At 42.9% G+C, this 23,256-nt stretch overlaps 1 protein-coding gene across 2 annotated transcripts; it reads left to right on the forward strand.

Moving 5' to 3' along the window:
* The first annotated feature begins 1,307 nt into the window (after positions 1-1,307).
* On the forward strand, positions 1,308-21,179 carry LOC144684376 (tapasin-related protein-like). 2 transcript variants are annotated; one of them, XM_078548080.1, is made up of 8 exons: positions 1,308-1,415; positions 2,874-3,053; positions 6,657-6,944; positions 7,233-7,571; positions 10,454-10,780; positions 16,372-16,464; positions 18,880-18,896; positions 21,124-21,155. In XM_078548080.1, exons 1-8 carry the CDS (start codon positions 1,370-1,372, stop codon positions 21,136-21,138), a joined length of 1,305 nt encoding a protein of 434 aa, XP_078404206.1. In that variant the 5' UTR covers positions 1,308-1,369; the 3' UTR covers positions 21,139-21,155. The 2 variants fall into 2 exon arrangements, with proteins under 2 accessions (XP_078404206.1, XP_078404205.1); XM_078548079.1 differs by lacking the exon at positions 18,880-18,896 and having other exon boundaries at positions 21,124-21,179.
* The last annotated feature ends 2,077 nt before the right edge of the window (positions 21,180-23,256 follow it).

Here is a 23,256-nt window from a genome sequence, read left to right on the forward strand (position 1 = left end):
TTGCCTAGCTGCTGTTTTGACAGATTTAACGTTACTGTATTGCCCCTGACTGGTCAAGCAACAACACTCAGAACCTACATCTAAAAAATCAAGAACCCACCCTCCAATCATAATATCATTTGGGCCCAGGAATAAACCACTTATTTTGGTGAATGAGGTGAATTTCCATCATAATGTGGTATATGAAACTTAAAAAAAAATATTTGAAAAAGAAATCGATTTGGACGGAAGTTCATTATTTTATTACTCATGTCATCAGAAATGGATTAATTCACAGGCCTGTGCCCAGGGGCCCCAGCCAAGCGTGGGGTAATGCAGAAATAATAGACAATCAATGGGTCAGAACATTGTAGTGTTTAAATAAGTGTCAGAAGATTAGAGGCATAGTTGGCAGATGTGTTACGATATAAATACCGACAGCATTATGTAAAGATTCTATAAGCCCCCTTTCTGCACACACATATATATATATATATATATATACAAAAAGCTACTGCGGATGCTGGAAATCCAAAACAAAAACAGAATATATTTCTCCCTTCTCCTAACTATGCTTCAGTTCTGCCGAAGGGCCATGAAGGCTCGAAACGTTAACTGATTTCTTCTCCGCCGATGCTGCCAGACCTGCTGAGTTTTTCCAGGTAATTCTGTTTTTGTTTTATATATATATATATATATATATTTCATGTTTGTGTTTTCTGTATGGGGGAAACTATGAAGGGGCCCCTAGGAATTTAGCCTGGTTTTACTGAAACTTGTTCTCCTTTTCCCCCTCCACTTCCCTCATTGTTTTCTTTCCCTCTCTGCGCCTGCCCTCCCTCCCTTCCTTCTTCCTGTTTTTAATTTCCCCCTTTACAAAAGCAAAATACTGCGACTGCTGGAAATCTGAAATAAGACAATAAAAAAAACAGAAAATGCTGGTCATCCTCAGCAGGTCAGATTACTGCCAGTTTTATATTTTTATTTTTGTCTGACACAACGTTAATCCCTTGATCGTCATTCCCTTGTGTCCTCCCCCACCCCCCCCCAGTTTCCACCACCTCCCATTCCTCAGCACCCCCCAATTCTCCCAGCTTCACTCCCTGCTCCATCCCAACCCCCTCCAAACCTTCTCTCCCTCGCCATCACGCTCTTTAGCTTCCCCACTCTCCCCACCCCGGAGCTCCTCATCTTGCCTCGAATCATCTCTCCCGGCTCCACCTTACCCTCTCTTCCATCATCAGGTTCACTTCCCACCAACGAAACTGATGCTCCTCCAAATTGCAAGTACCCAAAAAAAGCTTCCGCGTTGACTGGAAAGCGAAACTGTAGCGAAGCAGCAAGTGACCCAGCTGATACACACACACCAGAGGCACACTGAGAATCCGCAATGTTTTTTAAGATATTCCTTTCGCACTTTTCGATTCTTGCTGCCGGTAAGACGTTCGGACGCTCCCACCGACCTGATTTTGATTTGATTATTGTGTTTTGTGTTTGAAATCGGCCGCAGAAAGAGGTGTTTTGAAAATGAAACTAACATGTTCATGATGGCGCAAGCACAGGCTTAAAAATGGCAGTGTAACTAACACCTTTAAAATTCTCAGTGTACGGTGCTGAATATACAAACACTGCCAATAAGCAAGGGCAAGTCAAAAAAAAAAAGACCATTGGCTTACTGTGTCAATGACAGGAGAAACAAATGGCTTTAGCGACCCCTCCCCTTTCTACGGGCGAGCGAAGATTAGAAACGCACAAACATTGTAAATGGCACCTGTAAAAGGGCCAATGGGATAAGCATTCCTCGATTTGGTCATCTATTAAGGCCTTTGCACACGTCTGTGTGAAGATTCTCCCCGGCACCTTTAGATCAGTTTGGCTCTTTTGGGTTTGGGTTATTGCCTCTGAGGCACCAGATACTGACACCAGAGTGCAGTGCTGCAGGAGTGCTGTACTGTCACAGTACTTGTAAACCCCCATTAGAGCTTCAGCTGGATGTTAAAAATCCAATTGCACTTTTAAAGAGTGAGTTCTCCCTTATGTCCCAGCAAACATTTATCTCTTAACCAACGTCACCAAAGATAGATTATTTTGTCATTCACTTCAATGTGCTATATAAAGGCAGTTTCTTTTGTCTATTAAATTCATAAACACTTTAAGAGAATGCATTTACAATTTCATAAGAAATGCCCAATAGATGAAATCTTCAAGATGCTGGTCTATGTAGGGACCAGAGAATGCTTTGCCTGAATGTTGTGAACTACAATAAGGTGTTCCATTTTCAAAAGTGCCAGTGATATCTTTTGATAATCTCAGTTGAACAAGACCTGGATAGAGGTGTTGAGTTTGTATAATTGGATGTAGACCACTCAATGATAGATGCGGTGCTGCAGATCAAAATAAGTAGGCAATGGTCTGCAGTGTTTATTGCCTCTCTATAACATGTAGCAATTCAGTAATAATATTTAGTCCAATATAGAAATCAATTACACCAGGTTTGGAACATAGGAACAGAAGTAGGCTATTCGGCCCCTCAAGCCTGTTCCACATTTCAATGAAATTTTGGCTGATCCGTATCTTAACTCCATACACCCATTTTGGTTCCAAAGTCCAGTACTCCAGTGCAACACTGTGTGAGTGCAGCAACATTGCCTGGATTATGTGCTCAAGTTCCTGGGGCGGAAGGCTTGAAGGCAAGAGTGCTAGCAGCCAAACCAAAGCTGACGTTTGAGAGGTCAAAAAAAATGCACTTAAAAACAGAAACTATCATCATGCAAAGATAGCAAGTAATTTGGCGATCCAACTTCTGGATATTCATTGAGGTGCCTGTCTAATATGTGACAGTATGCATTTGGTGTTAAAAGCTTTCATTTAAACTCCTCTATTTATTTTTTAAGGAATCGTGTGGGCACAGAATAGGCACATGGTCCCAAACAGAAAGCTGGACTGCATGTTTGTGGAGGAGAAACAAAATGAAGATACTCAGATGCTTGGGCCAATAACCATCAAGAGGAAGGCTCTGCTGCTGTTTGGTGATATCAATACAAATGAGGAGGCCATTACTTTTAAAGTTCAAGGTATTGTGCATTGTTCATGAATCAGTTCTCTCTGGCGAGCACCTCCTATACTCAGGGTAATTGTTTGAAATGGTTTGGGAAATCCTTTTATTCCCCCACAATTACTTGTAATAGAGAGTCCTACTTTGTTTATCTTATTATACCAGCAGATCTCCCATGGCATTGCTCATGATGAGTCAGACAATCCACTGATTTCTAAGGACAGGAGCAATTTATGATGTAATATACAATAGGGGTAATTTGAGATTAACCCACCCATTGGAAAACTGATGGGATTGAGTGCAACACTGGTTTTATATCCAACCTGATTTTCTATCGAAGTCACTGGGGAATATTGGCTAGAGAGTAAAATTGGTGTTCCATATGATCCCATATCCCGCATGGCAAGATAGGTTAAAATTACCCTCAAAATGCATTATTCTTCAGCTAAATATAAATGTACAAATTCTACAAAACTGATTGAATCCAGAGTGCAAAGCTGAGCAAGGAAATTCACAGGCTTGATCCATGATCAGTTTGAGTCAACATCTTAAAGGAGGGTGTTATATTCCAGAAGACCAGTTACTGAAGGATGATGCTGGAGCCAACCTTATACTCAGCCTTGCATTTATTTACAGAGTGAAACATTTCAAGTGTATACCTCCTAACTCAAATACACCACAGTTTCAGTGAATGTCTCTTTATAAATGCTCAAGTGAAACCCCAGTGAACACCCCTCCACTTGCATTTTTAAAAATTTGCTCATGGGATGTGGGCATCTCTGGCTAGGCCAGCCCATTCCTAATTGCCCTTGTTCAGGGGGCATTTAAGAGTCAAACACACAGCTGTGGGTCTGTACATATCAGGTAAGGATAGCAGATTTCCTTCCCTAAAGTGAACCAGATGGTTTTTAATCATCAGACTTTTAATTCTAGATTCTACCACAGTGAGATTTGAATCCAGGCCCCCAGAGCATTATCCTGGGTCTCTGGAATACTAGTCCAGTGACAATACCACTATGCCACTACCTCTGCTATTAACAGAGGGATGGAGGGGAGACTACATACATGACCTTTTGATTGTGATCCAGTAGTGTGTTTATAAAATTGATGCTTGGGCACAACAGTAATGACTTGGGCACAAAGACGTATGTCAGACATGGGCTGAATGGCTTGTACTGTTGGAGCAAAAAAAAAAGAACAATCTTGTACTCCTCATTTTAGTTTGGTGCAAGTGGAGTTTAACACAGTGAAGCTATATATCTAATGAGACTAAACCAATAAAGTGTAATTGTCCATATATACCTGCATACTGTCACTCCATGCATTACACAGGCACCTCAATGAATACCAAGAAGCTGGATCGCCAGATTGCTGCCATCTTTGCATTGGTGATGATAGTTTTTGCTTTTAAGTGCATTTTTTTTTGATCTCTTAAATGTCAGTTGTGGTTTGGCTGCTGGCACTCTTGCCTCAAAGCCATCAGATTGTGGGTTCCAAACCTGCCCTAGAAACTTAATCACATAATCTGTAAATCATCTATGGCAGTTTAAACGAAGCTGGTAAAGTGACAGGATGTTTTGAATTGCTAACGGAGACCTAGATTCAAAGATCAGTTGGTTCTTGTCTAGTGAATGGCTGAGACACTGTGATTGTCGAGTAGCATGTAAAAGATATTAAACTAAGCAGATTAAAACGTGCTAACTTTCATAGGTAATGGCACTGCATTTAACTGAATGCTGCAGGAATCTGTTTATATCTTTTAAAATCGGAATATTATTACGCTTTGCCTGTTTGCCCAGGATCCTTTCTGGAAACAATGGGATAATGATAATCTGTTTTTGTGAGGAATAAATATGGGCCAGAACGCCAGGGAGAAACCTCCCGCTCTTCTTTGAAATAGTGCCATGGCAACTCTCCTATCCACCTGAGGTCAGATCGAGCCCCAGTTTAACATCTCAAATGGTAAAGAGTCATTGTTTGCTCTTGCCAGGGAAGGAAGTGATGGGGGTTTCTGAGGGTGGATATTCCAATGGCCCAACAGGCTTAAAAAGGCGACGTGGGTTGGTTTTACAGTCCATTTGTTCTTAGATGCGGTTGACTTTTAATTGGCATCTGAATTAGCCTAGCAAGCCACTCAGTTCATGGGAAATTAGGGATGGGCAACAAATGCTGGCTTTGTCAGCGACGCCCATGCCCCATGAATGAATTTAAAAAAAACATTCTGAGATTTGGTCAAATGATGGTGTCTCTTCAGTGTGAGGTTTACACTCTATTCATCAGATTCAAGCACAATTGACCGAGATTGAAAACTGCAGAATTCGTCAATCAGAGGTTATTGTCTACCCAAAGACCTTTCTCACAAGATGATAATTAACCCATTATGGAGTTTGCTCATTACATTTATTCTTAATATTAATACTCAGTATTTACCAAATTCTATTTCTGCTTCACTTTCCATTTAACTATAAACATGCTTAGTTGTTTCATTTAGCCTGCTATCACTTTTCTCCCAATTTGAATATTCTGCCAGTCTGCTTAAATTCTGCAAGAAAGACTAGTTCTTAATGCAAATGAAGGACAGATTATCACAGCTTCTGTTAGTTGTGTGTGTTAGCCATGGCTCAGTGGGTTGTACTCTTGCCTTGGAATTAGAAGGTTGTGGGTACAAGTCCCACTCTGGAGATTTGAGCATAAAGTTCAGATTTATGCTTCTGTTCAAGGGGCTGGAGGTGCAATCTTTTGGAAGAGATGTTAAACTGAGGCTCTACTTGCCTTCAGGTGGATGTAAGAGATGCCGTAGCACTGTTTTGAAGAAGACCTGGGGGTGGTGGGTGGTGGGGGGTGGGGAGTGGTGGGGGATGGTGGGTGGTGGGTGGGGGGTGGGTGGGTGGTGGGGGGTGGTGGGGGGGGCACAAAAGCAGATTATCATTATCCCACTGTGGGAGCTTGCTGTGCGTAAATTGGCTGCTGCATTTCCTACATTGCCTCAGTGACTACTTGCCAAATGTGTTTCATTGGCTGTAAAGTGCTTTGGGATATCCTGAGCATGTGAAAGGTGCTATATAAATGCAATTCTTTCAGGACCATAGAGGACAAGGTTTGGCAAAGAATTCATTGAGAGAAAAAAAAACAGATGCGCACAACATCTGAAGTTATAACATGCACACCTCTTTGCTCGAGGCTCGTGCGGACAGGGCTAGTCTGCACAGTAAGGGTGGCCTGTTTCAAAAAAAAATTGGATGTAGTTGCCAGTAATTAGTTTGAAGAAGTCTTTTGGGAGAGACAACGTTCATTGGTTCTTTAGCTCCCTAAGTCAGTCTTTTAAAATTAGCTGGTCAAATGGAATTGGTAATGTTGATACCATTGACTGAGAGAGAGATAGATTTTCAGTTTAAAAGGAGGCAATTCAGGTTTTAAGAGTAATATTTCAATATATGAATGCCCACGTCGTTTTTCTTTATATCACAAGGTACAATGGAAAGATTTGCAGAATCTTACACCTTAGGAGGATCAGAGAAATGTGCGTGTTTAGTATTGGAACCGTTCTTTTTGTGAGTGATTGGAATCATTTTCTATTAACTTGCTGTTTAATTATTATGTGAATTTTCCTCCTTCTTTACAGAGTCTTCATTGGATATTTTCCAGTATGTAAATGAGCAACCTGACAAATTGGGATGTGAAATTAGCAGGTACTCCACCCATGGCATTCATGTGCCCTGGCCACACCAGGGTAAGGAGACTATGGACATATGGTTCACAGTGACTATAAAACTTTTAAGTAGCAGGTTCACTGCAACCAGCTTCATGAGGAAGATAGAAGCACCCGATAGCCTGCAGGCTAAGAACAGTGAAGCAAAAACTGATGGTGAAGATTCAGCCATTGGCGATACAGACACCCTGTTAGTTCAAGGTAACGTTCAAATGCTGACCAGCCCAGTATAATTTTAGAGAGAGTGCTGCAAAAATGTACGCGTGTTATGGATAATATTTGCCTTCCACAAGAGTGTTAAAAATTCATCAATTCCAATGATAATGCAAGTGAACAAAAAAATCCATGCAACATAAAGATCATATGACTTGATTTCTGAAGTGACGCACTTATAAGGAAAATACAATTTCAAGTCGCTTTATCTGAGTTAGTAATAGTGATTAACTGTTGCGAAATACAAGATAATGACCTTTCCTTTTCACTTGTTAGTGACCTACATTGTTCACACCAGCACCCCATCGATCAGAACCAAACTGAAGCAAGACCTAGTTCTGGACTGTGGCTACAAAATTGATCACCGCACAGACTTTAACATTGAATGGCGATATCAGCACAAAGGGACCAAGAGGAAATTGTTTTCCTACAATGGGCGACACAAGCAGGTTGAACACGTGGAGAAAGGAGTTGAGGTGTTCATGGACCAGATCAAGAATGGAAATGCTTCCCTCCACATAAGAAATATTGGCATTAAAGATGAGGGATCCTATACTTGTTCTGTATATGTCCCTCCACTCTTTGGAACGCAGACCATTGAGGTGGAGATTATGGGTAAGATACTGAATCTGGTAAATTAATCAACATAGAAAATGAACGGGTCGGGAAATTGAATATATTTGGGTGACAGAATAGTGTAGAAATCAGCAGGAAATTGAAAGGGCCATTTTGCCCTTGTTACCTCCTGAAATAAGACAGGGCTTCTGCTTCAGAGGTAGTGGACTGGATTAATTATTTCAATCTACAACCAGCTGAATACATGCACTGACAAAATCTTCTTTAACATTCACCCTGATGGTCAGCAATCCACGTGATTAGAATCCAGCTCAACTGAGGACCAGGTTGTTGCTGTTTATTGTAGTGGGACTAAATGGCCTACTCCTGGTCTTGTGTTCCAGAGTATTTTACAACTCTATGTGAGATATTCCTCATGGGAGGTTGTTAACAGGATCCAAGCTGGTTGGTGAGGTGGAAACTAAGACACAGAGCTGTTCTTTATCAAGCGAGTTTATTGATTTTGTTCCGTCTCACTCTTCTCCTCCCCTATTTATACATGCTCAAAGTACTTAATTAAACAATGACCTCCACCAGTGTGTCCCAACAATATAATTAACATACCATTAACAGAGGTACAATGCCAAATCTGAGGGTAGGTGTTAAACTGAGGCCCTTAGGGGCCGGTTCTCCGTTCCCTGTGTTTTTTTTCTCATCCACATAAATTACTTGGAAGCCTAACATCAGATTTGCTGACCATATTAAAGTAAGAATAGTAAAGACAAAGGATTCAGCAAAATGTTCGCAGAAGAAATTGGCTTTGCAGCCTGCAAATTCAATTCAGAAAGAATTTGCATTTATATAGTTAATTTCATGTCTGCGAGACCTCCTACAGTTTCAGAGAAAATGCAATACCTTTGAATTATAGTCACTCTCGTAATGTGGCAGCCACTCACTGCACTAATAACCCAGAGGCCCAGGCTAATGCTCTGGGGACATGGGTTCAAATCCCACCACAACAGCTGGTGGAATTTAAATTCAATTAATAAATCCGGAATTGAAAGCTAGTCTCAGTAATGGTGACCATGACAACTGTTACCGATTGTTGTATAAGTCCATCTGGTTCACTAATGTCCTTTAGGGAAGGAAATCTGCCGTCCTTACCTGGCCTGGCCTACCTGTGCCTCCAGACCCACAGCAATGTGGTTGACTTCTAACTGCCCTCTGAAATGGCCTAGCAAGCCACTCAGTTCAATAGCAATTAGGGATGGACAACAAATTCTGGCCTTGCCAGCGACACCCACACCCCTGAAAGAATAAATAAAAATCAGCACACAGCATGATCCCACAAATACTAATGAAATAAATGACCATATAATCGGCATTTAATAGTGTTGTTTGAGGGATAGATGTTGACTCGACGCTAAGCTAGTCAGCCTGTTGTTCTGCTCTTATTCACATAGTGCCACTCCTTACTTCCGTCTCAGAAGGCAGACAGGGGCCTCTGGTTAATGTATCATCCGAAAGACCACACCCCTGACACTGCAGCACTCCCTCAATACCGCACTGAAACATAATCCTCAACTGCATATTCAAGTGCCTGAGGGGAGGGTTGAACTGATAAACTTTTGACTCAAAGGCAGATCACTGAGTGAAGGTTTACATTTAATGGAATTAAATTTAGCGATGATAAATTTGTTGGACATTGGCCAATAACGTGTCCATCACAGGGTAAGTTCTGTGATTCTGAAGCACTAGCTGGAAGCTACGCTTTAAGAGAGCACACCTTCCCACTGGGAATACAAGGTCAGTGAATTTACCCTCATAAGTAGGCAGTGAATGGAATGGAACAGGGGAGAGGGACTAATGGGATAGTTCATCCTATGAGCCAACACAAGTACGATGGGCCAAATGATTCTATGAATTAACAAAGGGTAAGTTAGAGAGATACATGAGAATAACTACAGACTCACTACATTCAATGTCTGGACAGTATGGTGATGCAGTTAAAAAAGCAAGTCGTGTATGCACCCAGAACAGTAGAGTGCAAGGAGCTGAATTTCATGGGGAGGTCTCCTAGGGTTAGGTCTAGAGTGGAACAGTAGGGAGTGGGGTGAGGTGGGCAAAACCTCAGATGCCATTTGCCATCTAGCCATCTTAGGCAATTATTTTACTTGTGCTTACATCACCGCTGCTGATCTGTACACACCAGCAGTGTATATGAATTGAACGCTATGAGGGGTGGAACAGTGATTTTGGATAATGAGCTGCTGGAAAGGCCCCTGTTTTCATGCTACACAAGGTTAAAGGCACCTTCAGATTCATTGTGTTTAGATCTCGGGGCAGAAGTGTTCATCCTCTGCCATTGGCATTGTTCAATTAGGCTCCTTTGTCCTGCACTTTTGTGGACCCATGTGGCTGTGGGTTTGGACTGTGCTTCTGCTGTAGGGGGCGAGTGAACCAATTTTAGCAATGCAAACTCAGAGAGATGACGTAGGAATGCTGCGTTCCCGTATTGCTAACTGAACAAATGCTGAGCCTTCACGAAAGAGTATTATAGTCTGAGTCCTGCCACTCTCAAACACATTCCTTGCAGATACATTAAACACGTGCTCTTTTCATCAGCTTCTTAAAGTGTGTATGTGTGTAACACATGAGTGTATGTGAAATTATCACTATCAAAAGAGCTGTGGAGAGGAAAAATTATTTAAAGGGATTATTTTTATTATTTTTAAAAAAAAAAATTTTAAATTGGTGGTTCCCTGATTGGTTACTCGTTGCTACAGGGTCATGTTCATATTGGAAGGTTATTATTCCAATTTACTTGCATTTAAAGGAATTAAAAGCTGCAAATCCTAAGTGTTAAAAAGCCGATAAAACTTGAACGTCTGTCCAGTTGTCGTAACTTATTGCGATAAAGTCATTCGATACTTTCTTTACAGAGTCGCCCATTGTCCTAATGAGCCCTAATTCACTTTCTGTTAAGGAAGGGGACGAAGAGAAGCTGACATGTGTGGCGGGGCGGTATTATCCACTTGATGTAACGGTGAAGTGGCTGCGGCAGCAGGCCGAGGGCCACATGCTGCCCGTCTACATGACCAACGTCGTCTTCTCGCCCCACAGGAGGAACATGGACGGCACCTACAACATGACCAGCTTCTTCAGGTTCACAGCCTCCCTCAGGGACAATGGTGTTACCTACGCGTGTCGCGTTGAGCATGCCAGCTTGGAGAAACCCATCAAACGTTCCATCCAAATAAACGTAGATGGTAAGCAATGAGGAGAATCCTATGATACTCTTTAATTAAAATTGTTACAAAGCGCCTCACAGAGTCGACATGCAATGATATTAGATGCTATGCATGTTCATAGAAACTAGGAGCAGGAGTAGGCCATTCGGCCCTTCGAGCCTTCTCCGCCAATCATTATGATCATGGCTGATCATCCAACTCAATAGCCTGCTCCCGCTTTCTCCCCATATCCTTTGATCCCTTTCACCCCAAGAGCTATATCTAATTCCTCCTTGAAAACATACAATGTTTTGGTCTTAACTACTTTCTGTGGTAATGAATTCCACATGGTAACGAATTCCACAGGCTCACCACTCTCTGGGTGAAGAAATTTCTCCTCATCTCAGTCCTAAATGGTCTACCCCATACCCTCAGACTGTGACCGCTAGTTCTGGACTCCCCCACCATCGAGAACATCCTTCCTGCATCTACCCTGTCTAGTCCTGTTAGAATTTTACAGGTTTCTATGAGATCCCCCCTCATTCTTCTGAACTCCAGCGAATATAATCCTAATCAACTCAATTTCTCCTCTTCTGTCAGTCCTGTCATCCCAGGAATCAGTCTGGTAAACCTTCGCTGCACTCCCTCTATAGCAAGTACATCCTTCCTCAGATAAGGAGACCAAAACTGCGCACAATATTCCAGGTGTAGTCTCACCAATACCCTGTACGATTGCAGCAAGACATCCCTGTTTCTGTACTCGAATCCTCTGGCTATTAAGGCCAACATACCATTTGCCTTCTTTACCGCCTGCTGCACCTGCATGCTTACCTTCAGCGACTGGTGTACAAGGACACCCAGGTCTTGTTGCACATTCCCCTCTCTCAATTTATAACCATTCAGATAATAATCTGCCTTCCTGTTTTTGCTACCAAAATAGATAACCTCACATTTACCCACATTATACTGCATCTGCCATGCATTTGGCCACTCACTCAGCTTGTCCAAATCACACTGAAGCATCTCTGCATCCTCCTCACAGCTCACCCTCCCACCCAGCTTTGTGTCATCTGCAAATTTGGAGATATTACATTTAATTCCCTCATCTAAATCATTAATATATATTGTGAATAACTGGGGTCCCAGCAGCAATCCCTGCGGTACCCCACTGGTCACTGCCTGCCATTCGGAAAAAGACCCGTTTATTCCTACTCTTTGTTTCCTGTCTGCCAACCAGTTTTCTATCTGTCACCATTCCCTCTCAGATTAATTTGAAGCAGTGCTAATTCAGTGAAAATGTCCATTAATTCACCTAATGTTGTAGCCATTTTGGAACCAATCTGTCTCCTTGGATTAAATTGATTAAGATTGTCCAGAGGTGCACTATTAGCAAATGTTTGCTGCCTGTCAAAGGCTCTTGTTTTCTCATTGTCTACTTCAGCCAACGAAAGAAGCTGAGCAAACTGTGAATTCTGCACAAGTTTGGCACATTTCACTCCAATCCCAATGGAATAGAGAAGGCCACGTTAGTTACTCTCCATAATTTCCAATATGGGAAATTTGCTAAGTTTTTGTAGTACTTTGGACCCTTTGCAAACACTGTGGAGAATGGAAAAAAATGATAATAAGAAAGCTTGGTGTAATGACTTTGTTACTATCAGGTGTACATTTTCTATATCATTCATGGTTCATTCCCCATTTTCATCAGCAACTACTCCTTTAGCTTGCATGGGTGTGGTATTAAGGGCTCAACATTCTCACATGCCAATTGTCGATGAAACTACAAGATTTTCCGGCAGGAAAAGATAGGTCAGTCTTTCTCCCTGCCCCCCCGCAATAGAGCACTCTGGCATTGCCAAGCAAGCTAAGCTGTTAAGAACTGCCCTTGATGAGAGCCAGTGTCAATCCGTGCCTGGTCCTGAGGTTATAACCTGTCAGTGGGGATCCATAACTCAAGCATTGCCATGTTGATTTTGTTCAAACTAATCTTAGTGTTGCCCTAAGTATTATGAAGGGAGATCTCGACATTCTCCGCCCTCCTTGGGTGTATGTTTAAAACAACAGGGCAAGTGCAACCTAGATACAGATTTTCAGCCCTATTCAGTGGTTAAACGGAGCTCTGAAATGGCATTCTGGCTCAGCAACAACCTTTCCCCACCGCCCCCTCGACTGGCCTGTCCCCTTTCCAATCTCCTGCTCTTCCCACAAGAGTTTCCTCCAAACCCTTGGGTCTGTTCCACTTCTGGTCACTCACTTTGTGTGAGAGCTTTCTCCCAGCCTCAGGCCTCTAAGTCTCCCATTCCTCTCCATGAGACCACCCAGCCTTTTCCGAGAAACAGAATGCTGACTTCCACTTGCACAAGTATTTAAATAATACAAATATCAATCTTTATGTTACGTGTCATTGTGATAGACAGGCTATCAGCCACTCAAGAGAGTGGAGGCTGATCGATTCTTGTCTCTCTGCTCGAGAGGCACTGTTTAAAACCTCGCACGGTAATCCAAGGGTGGGACTGGGGTTAAAGTGAAGGTGTTCAGGACATGGCGTCCTTGGAGTGAGTGAAGGTGTTGCTGTTGGGGGGATTCAGGGGTTGGGAAATCATCCCTGTCCACTTGTTGCGCCACAACCAGGTATCAAGAGGACAATAAATGATCCTTTGAATAGAAACAATGTGCAAGGGTATGGGGTAAAAGCAGAATGGCGCTAAGTCATGGTGCTCATTTGGAGAGCCGGTGCAGACATGATGGGCCAAATGGCCTCCTTGGGCGCTGTGTTTCTGTGATGTGGCAGGTTGATGAATACAGTTCAGTAAAGAAGAGATAAAGAAGAAAGAAAGAATTTGCATTTATATAGCACCTTTCACTGCCTCAGGCCATCTCAGAGCCAATGACGCACTTTTGAACTAGATTGCTGTTGTAATGTAGGAAAAAGGAAAGCAAATTTGTTTGCAGCAAAGCCCCACTAACAGCATTATGATAATAACCCGCAGATCTGATCTTGTGGTGTTGGTTGAGGGATAAATGTTGGGAAGACACCTGCTCTTCTTTGAATAGTGCAATGGGATCTATACATCCACCTGAGAAGGCAGGTCCTGCATCAGTTTGACATCTCATCTGTAGGAAGGCACCCTGGGTGGTTCAGCACTCCCTCAGTATTGCACTGAGTACCAGTCTGGATGGTGTGCTCATTTCTCTCAGAGCGAATCCACAATCTTCAGATTCAGAGGCAACAGAACCAAGGCTGACACCGGTTATAATTAAAAGAGCTGACAGGGAACACAGGGAGTTGGTTGCAGGGACAACATATATGAGCAGGAGTGGCCCATCCAATCTTCTCCACACTTCACTAAGATCATGGCTGATCTTTCCCACCCCATCCCCCACATCCCTGGATTCCCTGAGGAAAGCTGGCAAACGATGCAGAAAGAGTACAGGAGTAATGCAAGAAATACCATTAATGAATAGGTTTCAGCCACTGGTTTACATGCCACACAGGAAAAGACCAGGGGAATTGAAAAGTCAGAGCAATTTGTGGACGCTTGTCATTCTAGTGAAGAAATCATTGTCTATTTGTGATCTTCTGCAGCGCTGAAAGCATAAAGGTGTTGTGTCTACGTGTGAAAAGGCAGAGAAAGCTGGCTGAGATGACCTCAGGTCCTGGATAAAATAATAGGAACTCTTGTAGGGATTATGCTGGAGGGCTGCCTACACCTCTGAAGAGTCAGCTAGCATGGATTTAGAAGGGAAAGATCCTGCCGTTAATTTAAAACAAAAATCTTCACGGGATGTGGGCGTCGCTGGCTGGGCCAGCATTTATTGCCCATCCCTAATTGCCCGTGAGAAGGTGGTGGTGAGCTGCCTTCTTGAACCGTTGCAGTCCTTGTTGTGTAGGTACAACCACAGTGCTGTTAGGGAGGAGGTTCCAGGATTTTGACCCAATGACAGTGAAGGAATGATGATATAGTTCCAAGTCAAGGTGGTGTGCGACATGGCGGGGAATTTGCAGGTAGTGGTGTTCCCATGCACCTGCCGCCCTTGTCCTTCTAGGTGGTAGAGGTTGCAGGTTTGGAAGGTGCTGTTGAAAGAGCCCTTGGCGAGTTGCTGCAGTGCAACTTGTAGATGGTACACACTGCTACCACTGTGCAGAGGAAGTGAATGTTGAAGGTGGCTTATGGGGTGACAATCAAGGGTATGGTGTCGAGCTTCTTGAGTGTTTTTGGAGTTGCACTCATCCAGGCAAGTGGAGAGAATTCCATCACATCCTGACTTGTACCTTGTAGATGGTGGACAGGCTTTGAGGAATCAGGAGGCGAGTTACTCTCAGCAGAATTCCCAGCCTCTGACCCGCTCTTGTAGCCACGGTATTTATATGATTGGTCCAGTTCAGTTTCTGGTCAATGGTAACCCTCAGATGGTTGATAGTGGGCGATTCAGCGATGGTAATGCCATTGAATATCAAGGGGAGATAGCTGGAGAAGGTCATTGCCTGGCACTTGTGTGGCGCGAATGGATGGGCAATAAATGCTGGCCCAGCCAGCGAAGCCCACATCCCATAAATGAATAAAAAAAAACTTGCCACTATCAGCCCAAGCCCTGAATGTTGTCCAGGTCTTGCTGCATATGGACACGGACTGCTTCAGTACCTGACGAGTCACAGACAGTGCTGAACATTGTGTAATCTTCAGCGAGCATCCTCACTTCTGACCTTACAATAGAGAGAAGGTCAATGATGAAGCAGCTGGAGTTGGTTGGGCCAAGACACTACCCCGAGGAACTTCTGCAATGATGCCCTGAGACTGAGATGATTGACCGCCAATGACCACAACCATCTTCCTTTGTGTTAGGTATGACTCCAACCAGTGGAGAGTTTTCCCCTGATTCCCATTGACTTCAACTTTCCTAGGGCTGCTTGATGCCACACTTGGTCAAATGTTCCCTTGATGCCAAGGGCACTCACTCTCACCTCACCTCTTGAGTTCAGCTCTTTTGTCCACGCTTGGACCAAGACTGTAATGAAGTCAGGAGGTGTAATGAGGTCAGATTCTTTGAAGAAATTACAGTCAAAGCAGTGGAACTCCTTGTGATGCAGTTTAACTGGATTTTCAAACAGTTGTTGACAAATTCAAGCAGAAAGACCAATAACAAAGCTAAAACCATGAGAATTGTGGACAAAACCTGGAGATTGGACATAAATAAATAGTAGGAAATAAAGAGTGCAATGTATAATGTTAGAAGGGGTGGCGATCATGAGTGGAGTATCCCAGGCGTCTGTCCTTGGACCTTTGCTTTGTATCAACATAAATGTCCTTGAAAGCAGAAATCCACTGTAAGCTCCTTTGTTGATCATATAATTCTAAAATAGAGGAGAAAGGGCAAAGGATGCAGTTAATTATTTGAAGAGCTATTTAAACCATCTTTGCAACTGAGCAAATAAATTAAATTTAATGCTGCCAAATAAAGCATATAACGTATTAAGTGGAAAATGTTTTCTGGCTTTTGGTAATATCGGTTTGAAGGAAAATGTCGGCCAGGACTCTCTGCTCTTTAATTCTCTTTCCAATGTACACAGTGACATGTAATAGAAGCCTCAAAACACTGACTCTGATGAAATTTTTCTTTTAATTCCACAGCACGACCTCAGAAACTTATGTTTATCTTATTTTTAATGATGATTCTAATCATCTGCACTTGTGTGGTCGCCCTACTGATTCAATTGAAAAAAGGTAAGTTACAAATTCTTTGCTGTTAGTCACCATTGGCTGATACGGTCTCTTGACTTTCACAATAATCCCTTTACAATTGACCAATCTTTGTATGAACACTTTACAAGAACATTTTCATTTGGGAGCTCAAACCAGAGAGGAATTTTCATAAAATCACATAGAATATGCAGCACGGAAACAGGACATTCCGCCCAAAATGTCTTCGCTGGTGGCTCCTCCCATTTCATCTGCTTCATTCCAATTTTTCAGCATATCTTTCTATTACCTTTTCTCTCATGTACTCATCTAGTTTCCTTTATAAAGCACCTAAGCTATATTATGTCAGGTACATCAAGAGATATCTACAGCTCCCAACTGGATAGAGCAAATAGCCATGAGCAAAATCAATATAGATTTATAAATGTGCTTGACTTGCAACTTTGAACAAGATATCGGGAGGCATGCTATGAAGTTATGAGTTTTATAAGGGTTATAGATCTATTTTGGCAGCCGGGTCAAGATTTGCTTTCTAAGAAATTTGCTATTTCTTAACAAACGGTTTTGTTAGGGCAGGGTCTTCCGGTGAGTGGGGGCGGGGCCCGCTTGCTGACACAGGGTGATGTCGGGTGGAACTCCCAGCGTCATTTCTGTTTTCAGGTCGGCGGGGGCACAGCCAAGTCGGATGTGCGCCCGCCGACCTGTCAACGGCCTATTAAGGCCATTAGAAAACCAATTCAGCTCATTAATGGACCTGCCCGTCCAACCTTAAGGTTGGTAGGCAGGGCGGGAGCCCAGGCGGGCTTGTGAAAAAACATGAAAACTCATCCACTGGCGAGATGAGGTTTCATAAGGGTATTTAAATTTTAATGAAAGGTTTAAATAAAAATTATGGACATGTCCCAACTCAGGTGACCATGTCACATGAGGGGATATGGCAGGGAAAATTTTTAAGGCCCTTTATTAAAAGTTGAAAATGTCAGCACTTAGCCTCAGGGAGATCCGTGCACTATTTCGTGTGCATGCGTGAAAGAGCGCACTCCCGGCTGAGGGAATCCCCCCCTTGCCTGCACGTGGAGCGCATAGCGCTTCCTGGTGGACATTATGCTGGGCGGGCCTTAATTGGCCAACCCACGTAAAATGGCGGCGTGCCCCTGAGTGGGGTCGCCGATCGGGAACCCGCCTGCTCGTGCCCGCTCCTGCTCTCCCCCCCCCCCACCCCCCAATGGGGGGAATCTTTTGCCCGTAGGATCAGATTGATTTTTAGATGTTTAATTGGTAATGATGCAGATCATCTTTATGAATGAAACACCAAAAAAGAGTAGGGCTACAAAAATGAGATGTTTTGTGTGTTCGCAAAAACAGACCCATCAGAACATTGATTGATAAGTTTGAAAGAGCAATACCCAGTTTTATTGGAATGCTGTGTCAGTGATTGTCTTTTATTAAGAATCCACTGGTGGTTGCTGAAAATAACTTGGGTTGATTGATGAAGAAGAGGTTGTGGTGGATGCGTGAAAGGGGCTAATGGTGGTGTGATTATGTTAGAGTAACTTTGTCTGGTATTTTCCCTGTGGAATGACAGTAGAGGCTTCCTGAATGGTGTGACAAGGAGGTCATTTTGCTCTTGTTACAGAGTGGACTGGGGGACAGGAAACCCAGCAAGTTAAAATGCTAGTCTCATCAACAATAAGATTTACTGTAGTGAGCTATCTAAAGGCATTTCACAGTTAAAGATGGAAGGACAATGCGCAGGAGTTTGGAAAGCAGGGCCGGTGACTGAAGATGTAGGTGAAGAGATATGTTTCCCAGGGCTTTTTAAGGTGTGGAGAGATATAGCAAGATTGTGACGTTTAGGAAGAGGGTGGGGTGTGATGGTTGAAAGTCCTGTCACCGATTGTGGGATAGAGGGAGTTGGGGAGTATCGTGTTGGAAGAGTGCAGGATGTAAGATGGGCCATAGAGCTGGAGGAATTTGCAGAGGCAGAATGGGACAGATTCAGGGAGCATTTTGCAAACAAGGATTTTGAAATCAGTGGAGGTTGGCAAGGGGGCTTGGTACCACAAAGGACTGACGAGTCAAGCAAGGAGGGGACAAAGACATGGATGAGAATATGAGCACCATCAGAGGGGAGGCAGTGACAGAAGAAGACATTATCACAATGGTTGAAAGGCAGCCTTGCTGATAGATTTGATTTGTGATTTGACGCCCAGCCCTAGGTGCCTACATCAGCTGTCTAATAACGTCCAATTTATTCTCAAGCCTGAAACCTCGGTGGGAGTGCAGCGGTTAAACAAAAGATACGCAAAGTCAGATTTTTTAGTTTTTCCCCTTAAAACACCTTTCCATTTTTTGAGTGATGTCAGCACTGATATTCTATCTGTTCACTGCTTGATGTGGTTGTGAGTTTTTAATGACTTTCTACTCTTGTCTTTGCAGCCACAGAAAGAAACAAGGTAAGCACTATATAATTTGAATTTTATTAATGTCACAAAGTCTCACACAGAGAACCTATAAGAAAATGATAAAGGTAATTTTAGTCGGATATAATGTGGATAGATCACTGAATATATTGGTAGTGTAGCTGTATTTTTTTCCCTCTGCCAGACTGTGAGGAAATGTTGAGCGCCTGTACTCATTGCAGTTCAGAAGAATGAGAAGTGACCATATTGAAACCTAGAAGATTCTGAGGGGCCTTGACAGGGTAGATGCTGAGAGGATGTTTTCCCTCAAGGGGGAACCTAGAACTAGGAGGACATAGTTTCAAAATAAGGGCTGTCTCATTTAAGATGGAGACGAGGAAGAATTTCTTCTTTCAGAGGGTCGTTAGTGTTTGGAGTTCTCTTCCCCAGAAGGCAGTGGCTGGGCCATTGGATATGCTCAATGCTGGGTTGGACAGATATTTGTTTGACGAGGGAGTTAAGGGTTATGGGGGGAAGGCAGGAAAGTGGAGCTGAGGCCACAATCAAATCAGCCATGATCTTACTGAATAGCGGAGCAGGCCCAAGGGGCCGAATGGTCTACTCCGGCTCCCATTTCTTATGATTTTATGTTTTTATTTCATGCTGTTGCATGGTTCCACAAGCATTGGACAGCCTGAAATATTCAACTACTCATTCCATCCTAATTGGTTAATCTGAGCTGGGGCATCGAGATCATTCTATAGTTGACTCCAGTATCCTTAGACTAGCGAAGGCTAAAGGGTTCAACACTCCTAGGGACTTCACAGAGCAAGAAACAGTACCAAGGAGCAGTAGTGGAGTTGGGGCAGACCATTGGAACAGGAGTAGGCCATTCTGCCCCTCGAGTCTGTTCCGTCATTCAGTGAGATCATGGCTAACTGTATCCTAACTTCAGTTACCCACGTTGGCTCCATATCCTTCATGCCTTTGGCTGGCAAAAATCTATCACCTTAAGATTATTAATTGAGCTAGCATTTGCTTTTTTTTGTAGGAAAGAGCTTGCCACTTCTACCACCCTTTATGTGAAGAAATGTTTCCAAACTTCTCTTTTGAATGCCCCGGCTCTGATTGTAACGTTATGTTAGATGCCCCCACCAGTGAGGGGGCATCTATCTACCCTTTCTCTATCTCTATCTACCCTATCACTCCCTTTCAAAACCCTAAAACTCTCAATTAAATCACACCCTAACCTTCTATAGTCCAGGTCGATATAAGCTCTCCTCATAATTTAACCCTTGAAGGCTGGTATCATTCTGCTGGATCTGCACTGCAGTCCTTCATTCCAATATATTCTTCCTCGTGTGTGGTGCCTAGAACTTTGGATGTGGTCTCATCAAGGCTTTCTATAGCCCCCCTGGATGTAAAGGCTAACATTTCATTAGCCCACTTGATTATTTTTTCTACCTGACTACTACATTTTAGTAGCCTGTTCTACATGGACTCCTAAATCTTTTGGATTTCTATTGTTCCAGGCTTTTCACCATGTTAAAAAAACACTTGGTTCTAACCTTTCTAGCTCACAGCTTTGCACAATGGGTTTTGAGAAGGCTTTTAATGGCTAGAAAAAAAAGCATCAAAATGAAGAGGTTTATCGAGGGTATTCAGGGCGTATGAGCTAGTAGCTGATGGGAGGGGAAGAAGGAGGCCAGAATCAGAGGCCTAAAGGGACCATGGTGGGGTGTAGGAATGGAGTTGATTGTGGAGTGGGAGGCCTGCTGATTCCTTGGTGTCTGCAATTAGATGCAGTGCATTTGAGATCTATGCTCTGAGTCAGAAAACCAATGGGTGTTAGTGAAGATGGAGGTGATTGGCACAATAGACTTAATGCAGGCCAAAATGTAGGTGGTGAAACTCTGAGTGAGTTGTAGTGGCATATAGACGACCAGTGAGGAGTACTCTTGAGAATTTGAGTCTGGAGTGGTTAAGGGTTTCCACAGTGGCTAGGTTGAAGCAGGGGTAGAGACAGGAGTTGTTGTGATGGATGTAGGGGTTTCATTGACAGGTAATATGTGGCAGATAATATGTGGACTTTGATGTTCAGCTCAGATTGAATCAACAAATTAAACCAAGCAGTCAAAATGAATATGATTTAATAAAGGTTTTTTTTATTCCCTTATCTTTTAACTTTGCTTTTGTAAATAGCCCAACAGCCGTTAAAACCAACATAAGCTGTTATGTTATGGTATAGTATTTAATGTTCTTTCTTTTATCTCTTCAACAGAAGAAACCATACTGAACATTGGAAAAGAGGATTCAATGTAAGTACTGATAAGGAAGGAAAGTAAGAATTTGCATTTATATAGACCTTCAGCATGTCTTAGAGCATCTCGAAATGCTTCACAATCAATGAATTGCTTTGAAAGTGTAGTGACTGTAGGCAAATGTAGCAGGAGACTTATGTACAGCAAGATCCCACAAAGAGCAAATGAGATGAATGACTAATTAATATATTTTTAATGTTGTTGGTTGAGGAAAGAATGTTGAGCAAGACACTGGAGCAATTCAGTGCTCTTCTTCAAATGGATGTTTTACATCCACTTGAACCATTGGAAATGGAGGGGAGAGTCTCAAATTAATGACTCATCTGAAAGGCGACAGCAGCACTTCCTCAGTACTCTGTTGGATTGTCAGCGTACCAATCATGTTAAAGTCCCAGAATGAGGCTTAGCTTACAACCGTCTGTCTCAGGGGCAGGAGTGCCACTGACTGAACCAAGCTGCCATCAATGAATTTTCATTGATACTTGACTCGAAACCCACAGTCACTGATGAGTGACAGGACCTATGGCAGACCCGTGACTGGTCACTGGATAAGGTTTAGCTTAAGGCTCATCTGTCCCTGATGCAGGTGCCTGTATTTTCTGTATTAATCCAGCACAGGGGTTGATGTTGCCAACTAAGCCCATATCAGTCCACGTTGACAAGCCCATTCCTAGATTGTTCACTTCTTCTTCCATCCCCTACAGTTTACTGTAGAAGTCGAGAACTAGTAGGACAGTCAGCTCCTGATAATATTAAAAGTTAGTTGCCATCCTAATGGCAACCATTTCTCCTGACCAGAAATGTAATGGAGAACCAGCTGGTCTCCTGGCCACAAGTTATTATAAATTGGTTTTAATCCAGTCCCTGTTGTACACTAAACTTCTATTCCGTTTCCACTGCTATTGCTCTGTGAAGACTACTGCCCATTAATGTCATTGATCACACAAGGTTAATAGCAAGACCAGGCCCAGTGGACAGTTCTTCATTCAGTTTGCTTCAGTAATTTAGTCAAAGGCAGCAGTTTCTGTATTTCAGATGTACAATGAGCCCTGCAGTGTGTGTGTGTTAGAGAAATATAGTTTAACATCTCATCTGGAAGATGTCATCCCTTACAGTGCAGCACCCCTTCAGTACTGCACTGAGCGTCAACCTAGGTTACCTGTCTCTAGGGTGGAACCTTCTCACTCATTGGCAAAGACTGACAATTCCAGGTATTCCATTGGTCGTCAGGTCTCTGAATAGATGTAAAAATAACACAATAAAGGCTATTCATGCTTTGTCGCATGAGTTCAAGTGAGTCTTTATTGAATGTGACATTATTGACTGGACATAAATTGAACCAATGTGACTAATTCTCCTCCTTTTTCTTTTATCCTACAGAAGTGAACGGAACCAGTTGAAGGGACACTGCTTATTGCTTTGTTGGTCTCCCCCTAAAGATGTTAAACCCCGACTCCATTCATTAAAACCAAGACCTGACTGCAAAAGATACTGTTTCCCCATCCAGGGCTGGTTATGTTGATGGTCACCAGTGAGATTATTCACAATTTGGGACTGGAGGTCAAGTGTGATGCAGAGCTGGCTGGTTTTTGACTTCCCAGAGACTGTAGAGCTTTTCAGATGGTATGCTGCTGCCTACAGGTACTGTTGAGGCATCCCTTGTGCTCAGTGTGTCCCGATTGTCTTGAATGGCAGAGTGAAACTGGAGCTTTACAGCCTGGACCAACTTGTTACATTGATCATCTTCATTACTTTCCCTTCCATTCGAATTAAAAAACAACTCCCATCCTCTGAAGATCATGCCCCTTTCCAGAACAAGGGGACATAAGGGGCATGTTTATTGTGTGTTGTAATTGTATGCAGGTGGTGGGCATTAACCTGGCTCTTTTAAATAGGATCAGACTGAAACAGTGCTTGTTGGGTTAGGAGATGCGTGTTCGTAATGTGTTGCTTTATAAATAAAAGCTCATAAAATTTTCAAAGGTTAGGATCCAGATTTATCCTTCACTGCCTGGCTTTCTGGAATAAAATAGACCCCTAATTGCTAAAGTGTATGGGTTGCATGTGAGGCCCAGCTGGTCATTCAGAGGGTA

This window comes from Cetorhinus maximus, chromosome 9, assembly GCF_964194155.1.
Source record: "Cetorhinus maximus chromosome 9, sCetMax3.hap1.1, whole genome shotgun sequence".
NCBI classification, from domain to species: Eukaryota; Metazoa; Chordata; class Chondrichthyes; order Lamniformes; family Cetorhinidae; genus Cetorhinus; species Cetorhinus maximus.